The sequence below is a fragment of the Numida meleagris genome, chromosome 5 (genome assembly GCF_002078875.1).
Source record: "Numida meleagris isolate 19003 breed g44 Domestic line chromosome 5, NumMel1.0, whole genome shotgun sequence".
Taxonomy (NCBI): Eukaryota; Metazoa; Chordata; class Aves; order Galliformes; family Numididae; genus Numida; species Numida meleagris.
In genome coordinates this window covers 28,681,534-28,707,880 of record NC_034413.1, presented here as the reverse complement: position 1 = coordinate 28,707,880, position 26,347 = coordinate 28,681,534, and the positions used below count along the sequence as shown (strand labels likewise).

At 38.6% G+C, this 26,347-nt stretch overlaps 1 protein-coding gene across 13 annotated transcripts in view; it reads left to right on the top strand.

Annotated features, from left to right (window-relative positions):
* The window catches only part of FAM13C (family with sequence similarity 13 member C), a 117,535-nt gene that overhangs the window by 5,632 nt on the left and 85,556 nt on the right, over positions 1-26,347 (top strand). For 9 of the 13 annotated variants that reach the window (XM_021398565.1, XM_021398562.1, XM_021398558.1 and 6 more), the window contains exons 4-5: positions 57-240; positions 5,647-5,782. In XM_021398565.1, coding sequence (XP_021254240.1) covers positions 57-240; positions 5,647-5,782 — 320 coding nt within the window. Of the gene's footprint in view, positions 1-56; positions 241-4,497; positions 4,796-5,646; positions 5,783-26,347 lie in introns of those variants that run through there. The other 4 variants (XM_021398571.1, XM_021398569.1, XM_021398567.1 and 1 more) reach the window with 2 other exon arrangements.

Sequence of the window (26,347 nt, the reverse complement as noted above, 5' to 3'; positions counted from 1 at the left end):
TGGTGAAATTGTTATTATCAGGAATATCTATGTAATAACTTTTTTTTTTAATACAGAGCACAAAATCAACACAACAGAATGCATAAAGAAGTTGAGACAGTTAATCAGCTGCCTCCCCAAAGCACATCAAAACCTTCTCCAGTTCCTGTCTGCCTTCCTGTTAAAGGTAGCAACATACAGTGCAGTGAATTGCATGACTTTGGAAAACCTAGCCATTGTGTTTGGACCTGTTCTTTTCAAGTGAGTACTCTGTATGTATACACCCATCTTAAACAGTACTACTTGATCACACTTTAAAGTAAGGCTTTCTGTCACAATTATTTATCCAATAGTAAGTACAGCATTTTGAAAGTTAAATGTCTATACAGAATATCAGGGGCTAGTGTAATATCAGAGAAGGGAGTCTCTTCTACCGAGATGCAAAAGTAATTCTTTGTGTCCTTTGTGGAGAGAGTTTTGAATATACTGATGCCACTAAAATACATGTTGATACAGTGGGCAGCTGAGCTTGCAAGCAGTAGGCGTTGAAGCTGCTGAAGGTGGCTTTGGAATGATGGAGGCCAGACACTTAACTGGATGCTGAAAAGAGAAAGGTGGGAGAGTGCATGTCAGGTCAGTTAAGGTGGTGAGAAGAAACAGCCTGGAATGGTCTGACAGTGCTGGGTTATCCAGAGAAACTGAAATCTTAGTGCTTCATCCTATCCTTCATGTTGACACAGAAATATGAGGAAGTGTTTATGCTTGTCTTAAAATTTGTAAACCTTTGTTGCAGTGAATCAGTCATTCCAGCTTAATATAAACTTTAAGCTAATGCCTATTTGCAAAATTTGTGTTAACAATTAGTGTTTTCTATATGGTAATGAAAGCCTTGTTTTTTTTTCCACTATTTAATGTGGCAAATCAAGGAAATTTTTTAAAAACATATATTCAGCAAAATTGGTACCGTGTATGTTAGAAAGCAATGACAGTCTTTTGTTTTGGGGAACTGTGCCCATAAATCTTGCTGCTGTTTTCACGGTGCTCTGTCTGTGCCTGTTTCTCTGCTCTGTGAGCTTAATACAGGATGTACCAGCTTTATAACCTTTGCAGGTGACATTAATAAAAGGAACTTTAGCAAAAGTTCAGCTAGAGAGATTTGTCTGACAGTGTATGGTGTGACAGGGCTGATAGCATTCACTTTTGTGAGAGTAGCCTTTGCTATGGAGGATATTCAAGTGTGGAACGAAGCAGCTATACAACAAAACCCTTTAATATCTGTGCACTGAAATTTGTAAATAAGTGTAGGCAAATGAGATTTGCTCCCAGTGTCTGGATTAATTGCATGATACTTAGAAAAAAAGATTGATGCTAAAAAAAGTTCACCAAAAATTCAGACCTTACCCCCATGATAACTCAGCATGGACTGCACTGTCTGTCACTCTTGTGACATTGGGCACCTTTGCCATCACGTTGAGCTTGTGTGCATATACACACAATAATGCTTTATTACTCTCTTTTCCCAAATTCTTTGAATGTATGCCCACAGATTTCTGTATCTCCACAGAGGAACCAAGTGAGTTCCCTTTCTAATTGATGAACTGTTCCAGTTTTTAAGCATCCTAGCCTGTTTTGGGAAATCCCCAAGCTAGTTCCAAACATGCCCATTTGGTTTCTTTTTTAGAGCACACTTAGTGCTAAACTAAATGTTTGTGGCAGTGACCTGTCTGAGAAGCCTTGGAAATAGTCAGCTTCGAGTTTCCCTGCCAGAGTGATTTGTCAAGAGAGCACAGCTACTGTAAATAGAAGTAATCTGCCCAATGAATGTGAACGTTAGTGCTTTTTATAGTCATTGTGATCTCACCAAGTCTGGAAGAGGGAAACCAGTAGGTCATTTTTCTTTTTTTTGTAAAGTGTGTAACCAGTGCTGTCCTTTGAGAGCTACCTTCTAGAATTATGAAAAATCACCTTTCTGGTAATTGGATGGAGAGAAGAGCCTTGCAGCTGGCGTTTTCTTTCAGTAAGATTGCTGTGCCGCTTCTTGCTGAGTGGCCTGAGGCCTCCAAGATTCAGAATAAACTGTTTCTGTTTTCCTGTACAAGATGAATTTCAAGGTAGTCAAGTGTGGCACAGGGAATAAAGTCATACATTTCCATTATGTCTCTCAGAGCAAGACTTTGCGCAATTAGCTGCAACATCATTAAGCATTTGGCACCCAGGATATAGATTAGCAGGAAAGTGAGACATGTTGAGTACTCCCTGCTGTAGTTTGAGTATAGTTCTGCTTCAGTCAGAACATGTAGGTTGTAGAAAATAGGATCTTAATTCTCATCTGCAGAAATGTATACCTCGTACTATTGTTGGAAATAACCTTCTGGATGTAATGTTAACCTATGCTTGTGACATTAATTCATTGCAGGTGTTAACTGTTCTGCATGTGTACTGGTACTCCACATTTTTGGTACAATTATGTCTTCCTGCTTTTACTTTGGGTTGTTTATAAACCATTCTGTTTTAAATTTTGGTCTGTTTATATTCAAGCATAAATTCAATCTATGATTATTACCTGTCTCAATCTGTTTACACTTTTATTTGTGGAAACCTGTCATGTTCATAAGTCACTGAAGTGACTGAATTTGGTTATTCAGTTGTTGGACGATGGAGCAGATATGGACTTCGGGGACACAAAATTAGGATATAAAACTTGTTGCTAATAACACCTTACTAACCTGAACTGCATGTACTTCACAGTTAGTAAGTACATGAATCTCAGTGTAGAAATTACAAGCCTTAGCACAGGCATTAAATTGGATGGATCACACAAAACCTATTACTTTGAATTTTAAATGCTAAAAAAAAATCACCATATGAAAACTGGATTTTAAATGTCACTGATCTAGTTTTGATCTGTTGCAACCTTTTACTTTTAACCCTGCTTATTTTGTATATTTGACTGAAAACATCTTCATGTTGGAATTATTCTGTTATGATATTAGTAGCATATATACTTCCTGTCCCTGTTTGGTGTGATAGGGCCAGAAGTGTCAATAAAAAAAGAAGGTATATATCAGAAAAACCGTAACTGAGTAAAATGTTCTAGTTTTACTTTAGTCTTCATAAACCAGCTTCTGCTCTTTTCTTCCTGTGAGGCTGTCTTCACTGCTATGAACTTGCTCCACCCACACCTTTCTCTTAGATTTTGAACCTGGCATACGTTTCTTACTTTTTGAAACTTCAGTGTTAACATCTGCATGATGCAGCTGTCATGTCCTCACCTCCTTGTGGGTGAAGGAGCCAAAAACATAGCTCACAGGTCAAGTGTCCGGCTGGCTACTCCCTCGATTGTCTTTGCTAAGATCTACTCTTCCATCAGTTTCCATTAGTGAATTCTTTCTGCTCATCCTCTGAACTATTCATTTTTATTGCCATTCGTTCTTCTTGTGAGCTGTTTCATGTCCTGTTAGCCTGTGCAAGTGCTGAGGAGAGAGGATGTTGCTTTTCTTTTATCAGAGATTTGACCTGTGTTACTTAGATTTCTGTGTGTACTTTGCTATGCCTTGTCTTGGTAAAGAGATTTCTGCTTACAGCACTTAGCAGTTCTTGGATCTGTGCATAAGGATGCTAGCCAACTAGCTGTTTGCATCTACTCACTTTGACTCATTCTTTCTGTAAATTTACAGCAAGTCTTACACATAAGCTTCTGCCAGCAAGGAACCTTGGCAGATCTGAACAAAACCAAGGCTAAGCACTGTATGAATTTTCTAGCTCACGCTTTGTGGCAGAGCAACTTTGAAAGGTGTAGGCTTTCTCAAGGAAAGCATTAGTTGATTACTGATGATCAAGTTTGTTTCTTATTTGTTAGTGTTCTTTTATGCTTGATTTGTACTACACAAGAGTTTTTGAGGTGACGTGCTGAATATACTTCAGTAGCTATACCCTTTGTGGGAACACGTTCCTGGTCAGTGTGGTGTGAACACGGCTGCTCTAGTGTCAGCCTGATGATTAGTTCCTGCTAGAAGCAGAAGCGTCTGAAGAGGCAGGAAGTGCTTGTTTTGCAGAACTAATTGAAACTGAATGCGGCTGTAGAGAAAAAGAACATTTTTAGTTCTATATTTGGAATCCTCATGTGTTGCCACCTGCGAATATCTGTAGATGAGTGCTGATATTTGGAGTCAGCTGTAGGGTCACATCCTAGAGTATCGCTTTGGTTTGTCTAAAGCTGACTTGAGAATGGAGCACTCAGTAATACTGTGGGAATGTGAGCCCCAGTAAATACGGAGGGAGCTGTTTGTCTTGGACAGCTTGTGGTGAGTACCATGCTAACAGGGAGTAAATGGCTGGTAGAGATAAATTAGAGAATGAATGTTTAAGCTGATGAATAAGAAGGCAGGGAACGGAAAGGATTCCTTGTAGCGATTGTGATTTGAGGGTATTAATGTTTGGGTAAACTATGAATATTCTCGTGGGATTGCTGTGTGCTGTTAACCAGGCTTAAATGGTGGTTGTTTTTTTTTTTTTGAGAAATTGAGTATGTCCTGAGGAAAAGAGGAATTCAAGCGGGAGAATTGTTAGCCAGTCCTGAAGAAAGAAGTGATGACGTGGCAGCTTATCCTGTGCATCTAAGTTATATCTGCCTATAACTCTGCTAAAAACATCTCCTTTAAAAGGAGCCTGAACTCAAGCTCTTAGGGAAAACAACAATAGATTTACAAAAGGAAAATGTGAATGAAAGCGCTTGAACTGGGCCTGGTTCATATATTTCTACTTCAAAATTGCAAATGAATAATGAACGTACTGATTTGGCGAACAGAAGACTGGTGTATGTATTTCTCTTCTTTAGTCTCTAGAGTTCATGAATTTCTTGTTTAAATATTAATATTGTGCTGTGCGTAACTAGGGAAGCTGGATTAGGCAACAAATTTATATGTAAATGTCCTCCAAGCCTCCAGATAGCTCACGATGGGAATACACAGTCCCTTCAGGGACTGAGATTACAATGCCACATAATGAATCCCCGGGTTTTAATTAAATGATTCCAACTTAGTCTGCTTGTATGGGTAGAACAAGTTAAACTACTACTTATTAAATAATAATAAAAAATCCCATTATGAACAATCTGTTATTGGGAGCACCTGGAAATTCTGCCGCATGTGACCAAAGTCTGTGAAATTACAAATTACTACGTTGACACTCTATCTTACATTTTTTTTTTTCCACAGGCAGTTCTCTTAGTATTATTCCAGTCATCAAAATTCACCTTCAAGAAGCTGAAACAGCAAAACAGCTCTTTGAGCCCTTGTGCCATTGAGTAGTGGCAGATTTTTGTGGCTTCTTTTTTTGTCCTCTTTGCCCTTAATTTTATGAACTTCACAGCTGAGAGACTGTCAGGCTGTTGTTGCGCTGTTTCAAAGATTCAGTGTGATGTGAATAGTTCTAGCAAACTGAGACCCCATCACTATGAGGTTTGCAGTATTGTGACCCCCACCAAATGAAGATGACTCCTGTCCCAACAATCACGTATTAGAAATGGGACTAGAACACTTGTTTTATCCAGTTGTCCAGCAGGCTGCATTCTGATTTGCTTTGGGTGTTAGGGGTACTCCCTGCAGGACTCATCACTAGCCCCCGATCTCAGAGCTCTGAAACTTAATCTGTCTGTTCTTCCCTTAGGATTCCTGTTGGTCCCTTGGCTTGTGAAGAACAAAGACTTTACAATGCCCTCCTGCTGTATTTGCTTCAACACTATGAGATGCTTTTTGTTGATCTGAATCCTTGTTTCTCACCAGGACAAGCAGATGGCCTCCAGGTAAGAAAGTTACATGAATTGATTCAGCAAGGAATCAAGCGCTTCACTGAGTTGTAAGCTACAAATAGAAATAATTTACTTTATACATAGTTTAAGTACTGACCACAGCTACTTGCCAGTATTGTAAGTATTCATCGTATGCCTAAGCTAGAGGGGAAACAAGTTAAAATTCTGATTTTGAAAAAAATGCAAATGTAATAGAATAAGAATATAGTCAGGAGTAGAATTCCAACTTTTTCCAATTTAAATATCTTAATGCAGAACTTCGTTAAATCAAAGCCACTGAATTTTTCCTCTACTGAAACTCTTTTTACTGTGTTGCTATACATTGGTGATTCAGGAGAGTAAATGCAGAAGGGTGAAACCCATTTCATCTGCTCAGATGTTGCTGAATATGTCTCAGCTTCTCCTTGGGCACGTTCTTCTTTAAAACAATGTTCATACTTTGAAAACACTGTTAGTACTTTGAGTTCTTGTTAGCCTCATTTGTCAAAAATCTTTTGGTGGAAGAACCTTGATAGACTACTCTTGCTTTAGGGAGAGGGTCAATATAAGTTCTGTTTTCAGTTTGTGATGTCATCTATCATTATTGCTTAATTTGAAATTGATTTTTTAGAAAATTACTTGAGAGAGATGTAGTAGTAAGACCCGCAGTCTAATACTGCATCATGCAGGTATCACACATCCTTGCAGTTCCTGGCTACCATGGGTACCAGATCATGTGAAATATTATTAAATAGATTTAAATTGCATGTAGTTGAAGCTCATGTCTCTCATGTTTGTGACCTTTCTTTTTGGCTTCTTTCTTCAAGTGTCTGTGTTAAGAAAACTTTTACAATGCTAAGTCACAGTTCATATGTAGAGCATGTTCTATATCTGCAAGGAGAATACTGGGACTGTCATTCTTCTTGGAACACCTCTCTATAACAAAAAAAAATCCTGAAAAATTCTGTATAATCATAGGTATATAGAATAGAAGACACCGATGCAAGGATATTTATTAAATGATCCCAAATCTAAAACTAGGATCACTTCACATGGACGGCACTGAAGCACACGCCTCTACCTTCCATCACATTCTCTTGTGTCACTACTATCTTAGAGAATCCCTGAAACGTGTACTCAAAGGAGTATTTAAGACCATCCAACTGTATCTACTTCTGCTCACAAAAACTGTGTATTCTTACAGTAGCAAGAGGAAATGGGGAAGGTATTGGAAAAGCCAAGAGACCTGGCATTCTATTTCAGTGAATTTGTTTTAGAAGGAACTTCTCTCTCCGTAATTCTGCAAAATGTCACAGTCTGTCTGGGATTGTGGTGATGTGGGAAAGAATTTGTCTGAAAAAAATCCTTTCAAGTTCTTTAAAGAAAAAAAAAAGCAGACAAAGCATAGCCATGAGGCACTCTCCTGCTCTGAGGTAAGCTTATGAGAGAAATCTCATCTGTGGTGAGAAGGGAGTTCAGAATTCTGTGGTTGATCTTGTTTTTGTAATTTCTGGCAGGAAATCTACCATATTGGATAGGTACCCTTCATCTTTCATAATATAACAATTGCTGAAAGTCCACTAAATGAGAAACATCAAAGTTAGGTTTACAGAGTAAACATATTCAGCGTGCATGAACTAGTTCCAGCAAAGCAAGCAAAAAGTGAAATGGCAAACGTGGCTCAGATCCTTTGTTGCTTCCTGGAAATGAAACTTGCTTTTATTGGCTGTTTCTCATGAAGTAACTTGAAGCAGTTACACTGATGTTTGCATTTTCAGCTGTTTAATTTGAGGGATCTTTTTATTGTTGTTTGGGTGTGCTTTATGTAGAAAATTACACCACAGAAGTTAAGCTAATTAAATTATGAATCAAACTTTGCTCGTAGTGATTTGTCATGCTCTTTGTCATCATCATTTCCAAAAATGACTTTTTTTTTTTTGCATCGAGTTCTAGAGTACTTTTTCATATCTCATCTCTTGTTCTGAAGCATGGTAGATAAATCCTTCCTTAATTAAGCAAACAGAAGCATGACTTCTTGGGTGTGTGCGTACCACTGCATCCCATCCTTGAATTAATTAGAAGAAATGCTGACACCCCTGAGGATATCTCTCTTATTTCTTGTTTTCTCTTCTTCCTATGTCCTTTATGCATGCTTCCATTTTTATCAGCAAGGCTGCGGAGACTACGTCGTCATTCTCTGCAATAGTAGAACCCCACTGAAAAGGGATTGCAAAGACCCAGTGGCTGGGAGAGGGGACCTAAACACTCTTCCAGTCCTTCAGAAAGACCACATACACCTCAGAGTGGATTTCTGAAACTGCACAGTGTGGTTAGAGTTGGTTGGCCTACTGCAGCTAAATATTTTATGGAGACTTTATCTATTTGAATTATGGTTTTATTGAGAAGGCTTTTTGTGGTTTAGGGAGTTTTGTTAGTATCAGGTTTTTAGCGTTCTTCAAAGAGGGGAGTGGATATTTCCACATTAACTGATTTGTTCTAAAAAAATAACAATTGGTGCTTTGCTTTCATTTGAAGTTGCCATTAAAAAAAGATTTGCAGTCTTCTGAATGGACTGTCTTCAATTTCAAGGACAAATCATAATTTAAACGATGTTTTCCTTTGCTAATCCCATGGTAGTGCTTTTGAAATTAGTTGAAACCTTTCAAAAAAGAAACACATGTGATCTTATGATTTAGTAAACTCAAGCTTCCAGGTTAGACTGAAGCGTTGTGTCAGTGTAATTTTTCTTGGATAGAGTCTCATAGTTCCCATTCATATTTGTGGCTCTAAGCATTTTTTCCTAACTTTAAATTGCTACAGATCTGGATTATTTTCTTTCACATAAGTTCTTTGCTTAGCAAAGATAACTTGTAGTTGAATTTAGATGTGAACATAGTGAGTCCTGTGTGCAGCACTTGAGCTGCCAGGAGATTTGTCAATGTCTTTGTAGGGCTTGCTGTTATGTTATAGAAAGATTTCTTTATATTACTTCCCATTCCACAGAAAAAGTATTTTTCCTGACCTTTGTAAATTTTGTAAAAGCATGGACTCATTAAGTTCTGATTTTGTGTTTGGGAACTGTCCAAACCAGAAGACTGGATTAAAAATGCCACACATTGAGTATCAGAGCAGGACTTGGATTTCCACAAAAATTATGTGTAATATACTGTGAAAATATATTTTCTTCTTCTGCATAAACAGTGAAGAATATTTTACTGACTGCAGGCATAAGGTTTTGATAAAGAGGACTGTACTAGACAGCTGTGACTTGCAAAGTCTTACAAAGTGGAGGTGGGCTGGAGTATTTGTTACTCCTCCTAGGTCTTCAGCGTCAGAGACTTTCCACTGATAGGCAAAGGGTGGAGGGGATAGGGTGTGGTGAGTGTGAGATGTTATTTCTGAGCTCTGCCTGTGGTCTTCAGCAGACCTGCCTTTGTACTGGAGGTCTGTAACTCTGAAATGACAAATGTGCCTGGTCTCTGTTTTTAGCAAACAAGGTGTGGAGTGAATGTCTGTCAACGGTTTATGGGCGTTAGGCCCGATTCCGTGATGAAGGGAACGGGGGACCCACGGGCCCACGTCCTGGGAAAAGGGGAAAGGGGAAAAAGGGTAGGGAGATGGCCCTGAGAGCAAAGAACAGCGGCAACAATCTGAGGAGAAACAAAACTAATTTACTAAATAAAATATCGAAATGCAAAACAATATACTATAATACAATATAATTACAATTTAAGCTGATAAATCCAATACAGAGAGAGAGAATGTCCCAAAATCAAGGTAGGCCTTACTCTACTACTGACGATAAGACGGCCGGAGAGCGAGGTGCTGCCAAGACGAGAGACGGCGGAAAAAGGGATGAGGTCTCGTGATCTGCAAGTTTTTATACTGCGAGCTTTTATCTTTTCCCTCCGGCTGGAAAATGGTAACAGAGGAGCAAAGTACCATGGGGACTGTAGTAGTCCTTCTCTTCTGAGGACCAGGTACATTCACTACATGATGTTATGATGTGGAGTACCAATAACTGAAAATCATAAAACCATGACAATGTCACACATTTCATGTTTGCTCCAGCTTTCTCCTGCCTTACTGTCACACTTAACCCCTTTCTGTGACTTAGTGGATTTTGCCACTACCTCCCTGCTCCCCGTGATGTCTAGACAATGTTACTTTTGTTTTTCTTTGGCTGATGAAAGTTGTGCTAGGAGAGAATAGTGGCAGGAGGAGTTGTGTTCCATAGTCTTTGAAGCTCTCTCACTCTCAGCTGTGCTTTAACAAGTGACTTGAACATGAAAAGGGAAGCTGGTTAAACTGATGTCTTGTGGTTCTTTAATGTGATGAATAATTCAAAAATAGAGCTCAAGTGATTGCACTAGCTGATGATATTGATCACCATCAGCCATTCAATAATGGCATAAAGAATCATAGAATTGCTCAGGTTGGAAAGGACCTTCAAGATCATCAAGTCCAACCACAACCTAACCATACTGCTCTAACAACCCACCACTAAATCATGTGAGGGGGGAAGATCTTTCTAAAACTGATTACTGACATATGCCTTTGCTGAATTGGATAGACGCTGTGAAGGTGGTATGCTGAACAGAAACAAACTAAGCAGTAGTGGAGACTCACCTTGTTACTTCTCAGTCTATGAATGCCTGTTTTCAGTTTTGCTGTGAACAGAGCACCTTGAAAGCTCCTACCACAGCCAGACTTGCAGAGACCGTATGTTGATTACAGATTGAGGAGTCTTATTTGCAATTCACAAAGGAGAGAAATATCTAATGTGTTTAGAGTGGCAGGTGGTTGTGTTGCTTATTAAGGCCAGCTACAGTGCAGGGAAGAGAGTCATAATTAATCAACTAGTGTACACGTTAGGAAGACACAAATTTCTACTTTTGGAGGATCTATGTGGTCTTCCTCTGAAGTTTTTAAAAATTTACCACTTCTAAACTGAAGACTTGTGGCTCTTGAGCTCCATCTCAAGTTCGCAGTAACGTTTTCTTCCACTTGGTGTCAGCGTTGTTCTCCCTGACTCCTGAGCTGTATTTCCTTTGATCCTAACCCTTTAATATGTTCTGAGTGCCTATCTTAAGTATTAAATTTCTATTTTTGTAACGTATCAGAAGACCATCCTGTTCCTTCCTCAGATTATTACCGATGTCAGAGAAGCATGAAGGAAGGGTATGAACTCACCTCCAAACCGTTATGAAATGCAAGGCGTTTTCATTTTATGTTCGTGTCACCTTCCTTAACTCAGCAAGGCTGCCAATAAAGTCTGTTATCGCTTTTGTATTCATTTTCTTTGGTGTACATGAGCAATTTGATTTGTTCCATATATGCTGATGATCAGGGCATTTTGAGAAAACATCAGAAGTGAAGTCTTTGATAGGAAACTCCTCCCTTGGGAAATTAAAAGTATTTTTATTGCAAGACTTGTGATATGTAAGCATCAAAACATTTCAGTCTTTTACTTGTCTTTTTTTGCTATTATTATAGCCACTGACGTTTCTTTTAAATCCTTAGTGGGTTTTCAATTTATATTAGGTTAGGATTGGAAAGGGGAAATGTTTTCAGAGAAGCAGACAAGAAATGTGAAATAAAAACCTTAAAAGAAAAATCCACTGTTAGGAAAGAAGAAAAGATCCTATTTTTCATTTTTATGTAGTTGTCATAGAGTTGGGCTTTCTGATATGCAGCAGTGAATTTAATATATGTTTTCTGAATGCAGTGGCTCCCTCCCATCCGCCCCAAATTCTTAGACCACTTTTTTCTTCTTTAATGAGTTTTTCACCTACCCTAGCAAGTATGCAAACATGCTGAAGTACTTAACATCACTTTGCCAGAAGAATATGCCAGCACTTATCACAGTTGCAAGAAGAAAAGCTTGGCTGAATCTTGGAAGCGTATTAGTGTGTTATAAGCTAATGCAGTTTCACTCTCTCTCAGCTTATTTGGATTTTTGCTGTAGAGCAGTCTCCGTGGTATTTAATTTCTTTGCTTCAAGTGAAAAAGGAAAAGTGTATTCATGAGTCAGCGTTGCTGTTAAATAGTTTCCAGAGCTATCAAACTAAATACTGGGTACCTTTTTATTTTGCTATGAAAAAGGAAAGGGATGAAATGTGCTTATAATGAAAACACAAATACAGCTGAACCAAAAATATGAAAAACAAGATGAAATGTGTGGCTAAGATGCATGCTACGCCTGTTTCCCAGGGGTCAAGGTTAGAAAAAGGTTGAGTTGTCTTGATTCACTGATTCATCTTCAATTTCTTGGAAAAAAAATTGGAAAAGATTTATGGAAAAAGGAGAGAGGAAAAGAAAAAAGCAGGAACTAGCTGGAGGAATTATAGAAAAATTGACCTTTCAGAAATTTATAGTAAGAGCAAGCACAACATCTACTTATGCTTTTTTCTAGATGAATTTATAGATTCATTTCAAAGGCCATTTTTAATTTTAACAAACGTTACTGCAGTTTGGCTTTGCCCACATGAGTTGACTTGCAGGGATATGGCAGTTTAGATACTTGAAACCAAGGTTCTGTCAACAACCTTATTTCTGACCTTTAAATTGTCATTGTCCAGCCCCTTTAATTTGATGTAGCTGTACTCCCAGAGGGCCACAGATAAGCATACCTTTCCTTTACTGGATAGAGTCTTTAATACTATATGCCTTAGGCTGTTGTCCCAAGTGGCACAGCTGTGCTCTGGGTTGGTCATGTTAAAGGGTGCTGATCAGTACTACATTTTTTTGTATGCTGTTAGGAGAACAAGGAAATACTTGATGAGGGGCTGCTGCAGCTTGATGCAGCATAGCTTCCAGTATGTGACTGGAGCTTCACCTGGGAGTTGCTGGCTGTACACAAAAGCAGAGTAGGAGCTCAGGTGTCAATTACTTCGGGAGAGCCTTCTGCCAGCATCCCCACAGTAGGAGCTTGTCATGGTTTTGCCCCTTTGTCATGGAACTAGGCTGAGCCAGACTGAACTGTGACAGAGCTGAGGATGGGTGTGGTGGTGTCATTTACCAAATCAGCAAATCAACTCATCTCTCTTCTGTGTCACTCACTGTGTGGGGTAGCCATGAGACACAAAGTTTCTTTAGCAGAAGAGTGCTAGGATCTTTTCCTGGTATAGGCAGGAGAGGGGCCTGGGTGCCAGGTCAGAGAATGGCTGACCTCTGCCTAAACCTTACGGATAAATGGAGAGGTCAAGCTATGCAACTTAAGTATTGGAGGTGCAAGTAGAGGAGAACAAATGATATCTTAGTTTCTTTAGGGTTTTTGTGCATTATTTTTTCCCCATTTCTATACATTGGAATTAAGAAGTCTGTTACTATTAGAGAACCCGTAGCATTTATTTGATGGCTTTAGGATTTTCATAAAGTTGTGCTGAAGATCAAGGGAACAAGGGAAGAAATTGTGATTTAGAACTTTCTCTGATATTATTTCAGTTGTTAGCTTTTTAAAGTTTGTTTTTTTTTTTCAAACAGCGGAATTATGTGGATAGCTTTCACAGCATCACAGAATATCCCATGTTGGAAGGGGATCAAATTCAACTCATGATGCTTTGAGCTACCTAATCTTTTTTACCGTTATATACAAGAGGACTATGCCACAATAATAAACAGTGAGCTGAGTTTGGTTATATGTAGCATACTGTAATTCAAAGCCATACAGTACTTCTAAAAATGTTTGTCTTTTGCATGTTTTCACTAGGAAAGTATAATAAGCAATCTACCACTTAATTGCAAGGAATGATAGATGAACAAATTATTTCCTTGACTACTTTATTTTTCTTTCAACTCTTCCTTTCATGTCCTTGAAGTTTCATCTAAGTAAATTCTTAGCTATTTTACTAACTATATTCCATACCTCTTTCCATGCTTAAACAAAATACTGGTTGGGGTGGACAAAAGGGGAAGAGAAAGATAAAAGTGTGTTAAGGTTGATATTAAATGGGCTATAGAACAATGCAGGCAAGCTGTATCTGTGTAATTATCCTTTGCAGTTGATAAGCACACATAATGTAAGAAGTTGAACAACTTGTGAAAGCTGCTGCTGATGGAGCACCAAGCTGGTGTGTTCTAGATAATCAGCGAGCTCTGTGTTCCCTTCTTCTTGGCTGCCCTTTTAATTTGGATGTTACAGAGAAAAGAGTCTTCTTGTAAGTTGTAGGATAAAGATGCTTCTAGCAAATTTGCAGTTGCAGGCGGGCTTGTCAGCTAAAACAAAATTTCCATCTGGATATGCCTGGAGTGAGTTACTAGCACCAGCACTGCTCACTTCTTTTCCAGTGTTGCTTATTCTTTATATTCATATAGTAGCAATGTCACTATGCTTTCTAACCAGAGAGAGCGTAATCAGATGAAATCTAAACCTAGTTCTATGTCAGTGTCAATCCTTGTAAAAATTTTGCTTCTGGTATATATAGCAAAACCAGATCCATGTAATTGTCATTCTTTATGAAGTTAAAATAAAAGAAAATCAAAATCTTTATAAGCAGAAGAGGATAGCAAATTTTTTGTATTGTTATTAAGCTGTCTCTCTTGGGAAGCTTGGCATTTTTGCAGACGCTCTGGAAAAGGAAAGAAAAAACTCTTCAAAATGGGTTATGGTAATTTCAATGAACAGACAGGTCAGCTCTTAAGAATACTGAGGGGGAATTATGGTTCTCTTCAGTTCAACTTCTTCCTACTCAACGGATTCTACTGTTATGTAATGTACCCTTCTTTGAAATCCTTACATAGCATGGGATTTCTTTTTTTAATCAAAGTTAACTTTGGAGTTGAAGGGCTGCTGCTGTCCCTGTATGGTCTTCAGTATGGCTATTCCATTAGTTGACAGGGAGAAAAAAAATAGTAGTGGAAAAGAGAAGAGTAAATTACTTCTTCAGTATCAACTCATAAATCATTTAAATGAAATTGAGAGTTGTGTCCTCATCTCACGCTTCTGCAGCCCTTCCATTCATAGCAAAATATTAGTTTTGGAAACTGCTACATGATCTTTATGTATAGACAGGTCACTCTGAGAGTAATGCCTCCTATTTATTTCCATAAAAATTACAACAGATAGAACACAATGACGTTATTTGAGAGAGAAAATTGTCAGCTACAAAGCACTCTTTTTCATCGTAGTTGCCACCGGTAGCTACGTGTTTTCACCAGCTATGAACAAGAGCCTGCACGCCATGCTCATGAAAATCTGCACCTGCAGAAGTGACCTACTGTTGCTATCGCCACTGCTGGAACGCAGCACCCACTGCCTTACTGTGCTAACATCCCCTGCTTGGTCTCCAGGAATGTTCAGCATCAGTGCATTCACCGGGTGCCACTTCTTCTGCATGGAGCCACCCCTTCTTTGTCCTCACTTCCATGTCAGGTGCCATCTGTCACACAGCAACAAAATGTAACAGAATATTGGTGGAAAGGTTCAACCTCTACAGCCATACCATCAACATCCGCCTCTGACATCATGGGCCAACATCATAAAACAGGAGGCATCACTTTCGAAGTAGCCCTTGTATATTTTTTCTCCCTTCTCTTCTAACAGTTTTCTTGAAAGTGAGAAAGTATTATTTTATACTTCAAAATCTTTCTATTACAAAGGAAAACAAACTGTTGGCTTGAGAGATATATATTTTTTTCTTGTTCCCTGTTAAATTAAAACCAGTAGGAGGAAGTATTCACTGCTCTGACCCACTTCATACTTGATAAACTTTTGCCCCTTTATTTGATATGTTGCTAAAACAAGAAGTCACCTGTCTATTAAGGTATTGGACCTGTGGAGGTATTGTGAATTGCCCTGTGTAGAGAGAAATGGCATTGTTTCTTCCATAGCTTATTGCATCTCAGTCTGGTAGTACAGTTCTTTTTGCAGAGGCTTTTTCTTAGGAAGGGAAAATATTGGAGGAAATTCTAGTACGTTTCAGACTCTTCAGTGCTTGTCAGTTGCTTTGGCTAGAGAATGAAAACCTTAATCCAAGTGTTAGAAGCCTTCAATGGATCAGTGCCCAGCTGTGCCAGTGAACAGGTTATTCCTGTATCACCTCTATTTTGATTTGTGTAACTGATGTGGCAGAGCTACTTTTTGACTCTGGACTGATTTTGTGGAGAAGAGAGTACTATTTCTGAACCACAGTGCTTTCAAGGCATTTTGCAAGATGAGACGTTTTACTTGTGGCAGAGAAGGTATCATGCTTTTGACAAAAAAAAAAAAAAAACAGCTGACTGATTTCAGGTGGTGTCCCACCATAGCAGAAGAGAACACTGTGAGTACTACTATGCCAGTCTCATTACTGTAGGTGGTACTTGGATATAATCATGGGAACTTTGGAGTATCTTATATGAAGTAGAATAAGCATTCTGAATTGCATAATAATGATTTCTTGAAATTTTCACAAGGATCTTCATTTTTTTCCTCAAATAGGCAACAACTCATCAAATTCCAACAAAAAAATCTAGCATATATGTAAAACTACACATATGTTTTGAAGGCATAATTGCTGGGTATTCACTGTGGACATCTGGCTTGTAAAAACTGCTAGAACTAGAGATAAAAGCTGTTTGTGGGGATGAAGCCTGTCAACTGAGCAGCATTTTTTTTGCTAGTTTTGCTAGGAGGACCTTAACATTTTGAAGAAATATGTTCTGTGATTCAAAGTGAATCCCAGGAAGAACTGTCTAATAGCACATGTGATAAACCCTCAGGCAAACAGTAATGGAGAGAGATATAGTTCAGTAATGAAGATCCTTGCAGGGAAAATTGTTTATACCGTCCTTTTTATAGAATGGAAGAGAGAGGAAAAGGTTGGTGCAACCTATCTAAGTCCGAATATCTTTCCTGATCCGTTGACCCCAGGCTAAGCTGGGTGGTCTCTGAATCTCCACATCAAAGCACAGGGGATCGGATTTGGGATGCTGTGTTAAATGAGGCTATGAGTAGTATATCTGGAGTTTTCCAGAAAGTAAGTATCGCTCTCCACGTTTTGTCAGTTGATTGAGCGTTGACTTTATTTGGGGCAGAAAAAACTGGTGTGGCAGTACTATTTTTCTTTCATTAGTCTGATGCTAGCAAATACTATGAAGGAAAACCCAATGCAATGCAAAGGTGTCTGAGTTAGTTCTGCATTACACAGTTCAAAAGGAAACGTAGACGGAACAAGAATATGCTTGTGTTACCTTAACAACTTTTGCATTTATCATTTGCTTTCAAATGATGAAATAAAACAAGTTCAGAGCAACCGGTACAACTGAGAAGTAGTCAAGGAATCTCCTTCATGTTTTTTTTGTGGGCTTGTTATATAAGGGGGATAGGAGTTCAGAAGAGTGACTGCAGTCTCAGCTGAGCTTTTGAATAGCAGCTCTTAACTGCCAGGAAAAACACTGGATGAAGTTTCTTCAGTATTGTCTTTCTTACTGAAGACAGAGTATTTTAAAAGAAAAGTCAATGATGCTTACAAAAATTCTTCTTTATTTTACCCTTCTGGAGACTGAAAACCTGATCTGAAGCATAATCCAGAAAAGTGCATAGAGAGGATTTACTCACAAGTGTACAGTGTGTTGGCATCAGCAATCTCTTATTATGACTGGCATGTTACATATTATGGAGCCTCGTTCTAAGTCTTCTGGCAGCATTCAAGTTTAGTGCTTTCCGTTTTGACTGAATTAATTAGAGAAATTCAGATGATTCTCCCAGTTGTGAAATTGTTAGAATTTTTCTAACAGAATGTTTGTAAAAATTATTTTTACCCTGGTTAATAACAAGGACATCTGACTGTATTTCTGTATTGTTTAAATGGAAAATATGTTGCCCTTTGGAAGCAAAGGAAATGGTAAATGAGAGCTATATTTATGTACTTATCTTGCCTTTAAGTTAATCTCTTGTTACTGTCTTGAGCCTTTCACGTTGCTATAGAAACTGCCGTCGCCTCCAACTGCGTTTCTGCCAGGACTTAATTGCATTCGGAGTTTCATACACTCTCTGCTAACTGCAGCACTGGCAGACAAAAGCACAGTGCAGGAGGAGTTGAATTAATGCTTCAGTATGGTGCATGCATCTTTTTCATACGAGGGTTGATCCGAAAGTAATGTCTCCTATTTTATTATGTTGGCCAGTGATGTCAGAGGCAGATGTTGATGGTATAGCAATAGAGGCTGAACCTTCCTATCAGTATTCCATTACATTTTGTTGCTGTGTGATAGATAGCAGCAGAGGGGCAGTTTGACAAAATGGCATCCAACACAGAAGTGAGGATGAATCAGAGAGGCGAAGTTGCATTCTTTCCTGCAGAGAAAATGGCACTCATGGGCATTCACTGATGCTTGCTGAATGTTTCTGGAGACCAGCCGGAGGATGTGAGCAAGTGAAGCGGTGGGTGCTGCGTTTCAGCACATGGCAACTGCAATAGTGGGTCGCGTCCACCGGTGCAGATTTTTACAAACATGACATGCAGGCTCTTGTTCATAGGAGGCAAAAATGCATAGCTACTGGTGGTGACTATGTTGAAAAAGAGTTCTTTGTAGCTGAGAATTTGCTCTCTCAAATAGTGTTTTGTGTTCTTTCTGTCTGTTGTAATTTCTATGGAAATAAATAGGAGGCATTACTTTCGGAGCCATCTAAGTATTATGTTTCCATATTCTTTCTCAAGTTTTCCTGTATGAGCTGGTAAAGCTCTAACATATAGTGTTACCACAGAGATGGATTTACTTTGTTTGCTGTGACTATATTTGATGTTTTTTAGCCTTCAGTGCCATTGGAGTGGCTGCGAGAGTCTCTTTCACCTCTGCTTTTGTGAAACAGATGTGGAAGTGCATAGCTACTGTTTCAGTAGATCTCGTGAGCTTGTGATCACTCAGTGCTTTTCACTTCATGGTTTTCACTTGGTTGGTGTTAATCAAAGATAGGCAGTTTTCAAGCAGGCCTGTTTTTAGGTCAGAATTGTCAATTTATCAAAGTTGAAACTGAATATAGCTGCATGCAAAGTTCAGAAAGACTTTCTCTGAAGTATTGTTTTGTCCTTCATGGAATTTCTCATTAAAACTGGATTGAGAACATCTCTCATTCAGCTAGCAACAACCACATCTCAGACCTGTTTCCCCACTTGGCTCTCAGCGTAATGCTGCTGCCAGTGAAAATACATTGTTCTTACTGATACTGTTCTACATTCAGTGGTGGTGGACTGGGTCATAGCTAGTTTACATCACTCTCCACAGTGTTCAATGGATATAAGTTCTGAACTTAATAAAAAGCAATTCCCATTGTTCTCTTGCACAAAAAGAGGGAAGAAAAATATATCACAACAGGAGGAAGAGTGAAAGTATTATATGTACTTGTATTTCCATCTCTAATGTTAATCTCTCTTTCTAAGCTCTGCTTTGCATGTACTTAGTGGATGAGACATGGCAAATAGCGCAGACACCTTCTGTGCAGTATTGCTTTCGTGGGATGTTTCCATACTAGTATTAATACTGGCTCAAAGATTGATTTCTATCCTCTTATTCTCATTAGAAGCATTAGGGGCAGCCCACAAACTGGTGAATGGAAAAAATCAGACTGATGTTGGGAATGGGCAAAAATGAAATCTTATCAACCTGCTGCTTTAAAATTGCATATTAATACTGCTTTTAGATACTAAGCACCTGAAGTCAGCTTAAATATACCTGTTTCAGCTTCTAAGCTTTTTGAATATCGGTTGGATTTCAGTATGAAATGAATATTATTATTTGGCTCCTGTCATACTTGAGAAGCCAGATAGTTGCCATGTCTCCAAGTTGTCTGCGTGAGCTGTGTTCCAGGCAACAACCGTGCTTTGTTTACAGAAAGCAGTGCTTGCAGTGGCTTCATAGCTGTTCAGAATAAAGACCCTGCCTGTCAGCTGAACAACCAAGTGTGTGTATGTGTGCGTGGAGGGCTTCACAGTGTCACATAGCTGTGAGCAATATTATTAAAGAGAGAAGCCTCATGACGAGACTGAGGTGTGCCAATAACAGGTTGCTTTTTACTGTAGAATATATTTAAAAAGCTTTTTTTTTCACAGGCCATCATTTCTTATGATTTTTGAGGTTGTAAACTGTTTTGGCCGCTTCTGTAATTGATGGTATATGCAGCTGCATGTTTAAGATGTCTTTGGAGGCGCATTAACTCATGCAGCTCTGGTTAGGGAATGCAGCATTTTGTTACATAGCGGTGCTTACGTTGTACTTCTGCCTTCCCTTCACATTTTGCTCTTCTACACCACCCAGAGGTGGACAAAAAGTAGGGATGCTTCTCCTTTACAGCCTTTTTGCTGTCCCTCTTGTTTGTCACACCAGCTGTAAAGCAGCTCTAGAGAGGTTTCTGTTGGAAGTCTTGTGTTTTTGGAAGCAAGGAAGATAAACCATGCAAGCTGCTGGCAGAAGTCAGGATCTGTTGTTTGAACCAGGCTGCTTAGTGGACAATGGAAAGATTAAACTTTATAATTTACTTTAAGCTTTGATTTCTCCTTCTTCCCTTCTTTCTTAGCATAAGAAGAGTGGCTATAAAGAGGATTTTAGATAAGCAAGAGAAATGCTGAAGTGGTTCATACATATCTCAGGCAAATATCCCCATTGAAATAAGGAGATGCACGGGGAATGGGGAGAACCGAGTAGGGACAAGCCATTCGGCAGCTCTGCTCTTGAGTGCTGTACCACTTTTTTGTTTGGTGGCCTAACTACAACTTGTCATCTAGCGCTCTGAGCAAGATGGAAGGTAACAGTGCTAAAATATGTGTCAAATGTATTCTTTGTCAGCCTAAAATTTCAAAATTCTTGAAATAGAGATGCAGTGATTACTTTTAATGTGATTTCCATCTCAGTAGACCCCCTATTGTGACCACAGTATCAATCCTCAGTAAAATTTCTATTTTCTGTCTTAACCCTACTTACTGCAGTGACCACTGAGGAAAATGAAATGCTTCAACTAAGTTGGTCATTTTGTATGTCCTTGTATGGTACGCAACGGAAATGAGCGTGGACTCTATTAATATCTGTTCCTACGTAAACATAATCCATTTTCTTCAGTTCTCTAGCTAATGAAGCACTGTGGGAACAAGACAGTCAGAAGCTTGGGAATTACTCTACAAGGAAGAATCTCAGTGTTTCTTGGCAAGAGCTGCTTTATGCTCTAGGCTTGCTTGGTATTAGCCAACAGTAACAAGGTCTTATCTTGGACCGAAGTTTAAATAAATAGACACTGAATTTTTCTGTCTGTCTTTGAAAGCTGATACACAGAAATCCCAAAGTTTACTTCAAAAAAGGTGTTTTCTTTTTCTAGTTACAGCAAGATACTCAATTTAGAGGTAGTAAGATGTTAGCCTAATGAAATAAAGGAGAATTTGGAGTCCCATGTGGAAACTTATGGAAAAGTCTTCCTATTCCGTATTTACTTCTAAATACTGACAGGATTGGAATATTTTTTTTTTCCTCAATTCTTTGCCAATTTCCTTACAAGAAAGAGACAAAACTATAAGTTATAAGGTAACTTACTCAACAATAATTGGATTTGTAGCATCTGTTGCTACTAAATTTCTTCTAAAGTTGCTGTAGGAGCATCTGAATCATCATAAGTGGTCATAACATCGACTAACTTATTTGGGACTTCTTAGAAGAGGCTGTAGTGGAGGCATTAGATGACATTAGATTTACTCTGTCATAACTTCTGCGATGTGCTGTACAACTTTTCTTGTACACGTACAGTGAATGAGTATTAAATGAGAACTTGTGGCCAGAAGGTCTGTATCTCTAGTCTTCTGGCACATTCACGTGAACCCATTCCCCCATGTACCCATCTGTCTATTAACTGCCCTGATGTACCTGATGGAGGAGAATGGGAAGCTCTCTCCCCTAAAGATTTCTTAGCTGGACAGAACGCGAATATCTCTGCAGATATGCTATTAGCACCTTAGCTTCTGTCTGTTAAACAGATACCAACTTATGTGCCATTTGATACTGTTGCTTTGATTCTGGAAGTGCTATTTACAGAAGAATCTGCGTTTCCGATAGCTAGTTCTGAATGAATATTATTTCAGTATGAAGATAACATTATGATAGATAAATGTATGAGAAAGATGAATGATACTATTTAGTCTTGAGTTATTATTTATCCTACACCATAACATACAGTTAAGGAAAATTTCGGCACATATTCTTATGTTCTAAAAACTGCTGCAGATCTGTCAGGATCTGATGTGAGACAGGGCAGGACTCTTTGCCTTAGGTCTTTCTGCTTCATGCATTGTTCTTCTCCTCCCTTCATTAAATCTTCCGATCTCCCTGTCATTCTGTTCTAAATTCATAGTTCAGTTTTTTGTTTTTTTTTTTTAACTTGAAGGAAGAATGTGATCCTGCATATCTTTGAATCCCAAGTGAAGCAGGAGCCTGTTTCTCTTTGCCCGTGTTTTCTAATTGCCACTTCACAATATGTTGTTATGTTATCAGCAAAAATGTCAACAGGAAACCAAGGAATTGCTAGTTAGTGCACTGAGAGGCACAATTAATCTTTATGTAAATCAGGATAGCTGCTCAGACTTTTATATTCAAGATACATCTCAACAGTAGACGTGCAACAAAATCATCTGTTAAGACCTGTATACAGATGCAGTAATAAGTGACATCTCTATCTTCATAAATGCAGAATGAAACTGAAAGAAATTAGAACAAGTGTGGAGCACCAGTAACAAAAATGAGCCATTTATTCCTAAGTCCAAAGATAAATTTAGAACTCTCTCCACAAACTGGTTTTCCTAGGTGCAAGCATAATGAAATGAAAGCTGTATTTTGTTTAATGCCTTGTATGACACCTGGCCACCTGAAAGGCTTTTCTAAGGTTCTGGAATACCCAGTAGGAATCTGAAACAGGCAAAAACAAAAACAACAAAAAAAATCATTAAGAAAATCTCGATGGCAAAGCGATTAAAGAACAAGAAAATTTAAAATAATTGAGAAAGCATTTGAACGGAGAAATAGTCTCTATGACCATTTCCTAAAATGTGCACTGTGCAAGGAAGTAGAAAGTAATTATTCTGGGAACATCTGTGGTAAAATCTTCAATTATAATAATTCAGATTAAAGATGTGCTTTTAATTAACTTTTATGTAGCAGTACTCTTTTCCCTACCTAGCACCATCTGGGACTGACTCTCTTCTGCCCTCTCTGTTATTTAACTTAAATAGTAACAAGTAGCAGCACAAGTACTTCTTTTTTTTTTTTTTCTTATGGTCTGAGCAGAACAACATTGTCTATTCCAAGAAGATGTTGTGCAGAAGGATGTAGTCTTTCCCTTTTACAGGAAAAGAAATAACTTCTTGCTGTCTGATGCTGTTGAAAGAAGTTACAAGAGTAACTTGGATGTAGAGTTCAAAAATAAACCAGACCCTACACTATTGCAATTGCCTATGTTTCTGGTTCACAAAAATCAGACTAGTCATGAAATGCATCCACTTTCTGCCCCCAAAAAGTCAGTTACATTGTGCTAACAAGCATGGTAAGACAAATCAGTTCAGAAACTTATAGGTGAGGTATTAGCAAGAGCTTTTGAAGAGACCAAAAGTGAAATGTTTGAACTCCTCTGTCTCCAAAATATATGGCTAGCTTGCTTGCAGCGTGCCAAAATAATTGTGCCCTGTGAGAAGATGTGTCAGTTGAAATTTGAGGCAGGTTAGTAAGATGACTGCTAGGCCAGCCTGAACAATAACTGAACAGGACAAACACTTCCTCCTTCTGTGGCTTTTTGAGCACTACAATGAAGTGGCATTATGGTGTTTCAAATTGCAGGTCTGAAATTTTGTGGAGAGACAGAACCAGAACAGAGTAGGAAGGTAACATGCATCTGAACAATGCTTTCAATGCACATTTAGTAGAACAGGAAAATCACAGCAAAATTATTATAGCCATAGTTAGCCAGGAGTATAGCATGTTTTCATCTGTATATTAGTGTAGAGGAACACTGAATTCGCAGTTGCATCAATGTCAGCTAATTGCTAATGCAGTGGATGATGCCATGTTTTTACTGATGGATTAGGGTATTTTGAATTAAAAACAACTGTTTCTTTAAATGAATAAACATTAAAAAAACTTAGGATGTGTGTTTTTATAAACCTTCTACCTAATTAAAAATGAGAACATGCCATTACATTACAAACTGAGATAAACCCAGGCTGTATCAAATCACTGTTGTATTCTAATTCTGGAAAAGCCAGACTTATCTACTCTGGACTTTGAATAAGAGAGGAAGTATATCCAAAACTAAAATCTCAGTCCCTACTACTTTTTAATGTTCTGAACAGAAGCTTCATTAATAAATTTTGAGATTAGAGTTGGAGTTAACTAATTATGGCAGTGAATACTTAAATAACTTTCATTTCAATATATACTTCTATTAATCTGTTTCTTTCAATGCTTTATTTTTGTTAAAATGTATTTTTCAAGCCAAGAAAAGGCTCCCAGGTGGAGGCCGGTGTTGTGTGCCCCAAGGGTCTGTTTTGGGACCGGTATTCTTTAACGTATTTATCAGAGACATAGATGATGGGATCAAGTGCATCCTTAGCACATTTGCAGACAATGCCAAGCTGAGCAGCGCAGTTAATACAGCAGAAGGAAGGGATGCCATCCAGAGGGACCTTGATAAACTTGAAAGGTGGACCAGTGTAAACCTAATGAGGTTCAGCAAAGCAGAGTGGAAAGTTTTGCACTTGGGTTGGGGCAATCCCAGATATGTGTACAGACTGGGAGAAGAACTCCTTGACAGTAGCCCTGCTGAGGAGGACTTTGAGGCCAACAGTATCCTGGGCTGCATCAAAAGAGGGGTGGCAGCATGGAGAGGGAGGGGATTGTCTCTCTCTTCTTGGCCCTTGTGAGGCCCTATCTGGAGTATTATATCCAAGCCTGGTGTTCTCCACCCAGGAAATACATGGACCTTTTGGAAAAGGTCCAGGGGCCACAAAGATGATCGGAGGGCTGGAGCACCTTTCCTATGAAGACAGACTGAGGGAACTGGGCTTGTTCAGTCTGGACAAGAGAAGACTATTGGGCAACCTTATTATGGCTTTCCAGTATTTAAGTGGAGATTATAAATAGGAGATAAATCAACTTTTTACTTAGGTAGGTAGCAACAGGACGAGGGGAAATGGTTTTAAACTAAAAGGGGAGATTTAGATGAGATGTCAAGGGAGTTTTTCACAGAGAGGGTGGTGAGGTGTTGGAACAAGGTGCCCAGAGAGGTTGTGATACCCCTTCCCTGGAGGAGCTTAAGGCCACCTTGAATGAGGCCCTGGGTAACTTGGTCTAGTACTTGACCTAGTGGTTGGCAACCCTGCTTGCAGTGGGAGGAGTCAAAGTAGATGGTACTTTGAGACCCCTTCCAACCCAAGCCATTCTATAATTCTAAAAGGCCTGGGGCTCCAGACTGGCTTTCTCACATACTAAACCATTCATCAAAGTGTTATTGAGCTCATCGCCTTCCCTTTCACCTGAGCATTATTAATATTTATAATGTAAATAAATGGAAATTATATAGTTGACTGCTATGCCTGAAATCCCTTTTGGCAGGCACTAACTGCTCCGTGTGTGTGTGTTTAAGATTTAGATCTTACTTTATTTAACAAAGCAGTCCAGTGCTTGCCAACATACTTAGCAAGCACTTAGCATTTTTAAATTCTTACAGTTAAGTACATACATGAGTGTTTTCGTGGCTTGGATACTAAATCACCAGTTTTTCATTTTTATAATTACTGTAAAGTTGCTTTAGACTTCGCTTAAAAGAAGGTTACTTGATCACTTTTTGTGCATGGCAAGTTCTTCCCAGGTAGCTCTGATTAGGTGTATAATGGGTGCTTCATTACTACACAATAACTATGTGACAGAAGTAAATACAGTAACATTTATGTCAGTATTGCAAAATGGTGAATGTTTGTGATGTCCTCATTTTCTAGATTAGGACATTGCACTGAGAAAACAAAAATCACAAGGGGTGAAAGGATAGAAATGGATTATAGCAAAGTAAAAAAAATATTTTTTGCTGGTTTACAATTACATCACTAGCTACTGGGTCTAGATAACACAAGATCTCACTGAAAACTATTTTCTCCTAGAATAAATAATAATAATCTTGCTGAGATTTTTCAAAGCTGAACCCTGTTTATGTCTTAAATGGAGAAAATGCCAGGTATCTTGAGGAGAGTCTTTTAAAATCCCTAATGCATGGCTATATTAGCGTTTCCCATACTCCCATAGATGATTCTCATATTCAGCGAAGACTTCTTATTGTTTTAAATTGATATCTTCAGTGTGTCACATTTTTACCCACTATAAGCCTATTGTAGCTTTTAAATTGTGTAAAATGTTGAATAGAAAGGATTTTATATATGTAACACAAGAAGGATATGAAAAGCTGTACAGCCAAGATTTTTCAGGGAAGAGGCTAATGGCATGCAGGCTATAGTGATGTCAGAAAATTTGGACTTGGACAAAGTATTTTGAATAGAAGATAAGGTCTCCCTATTGGTTTGGATTTATTACTGCTGTAAATTGAAAACAGGGGAAAACAGAAAAACCAGCAACCCAATACCTTTT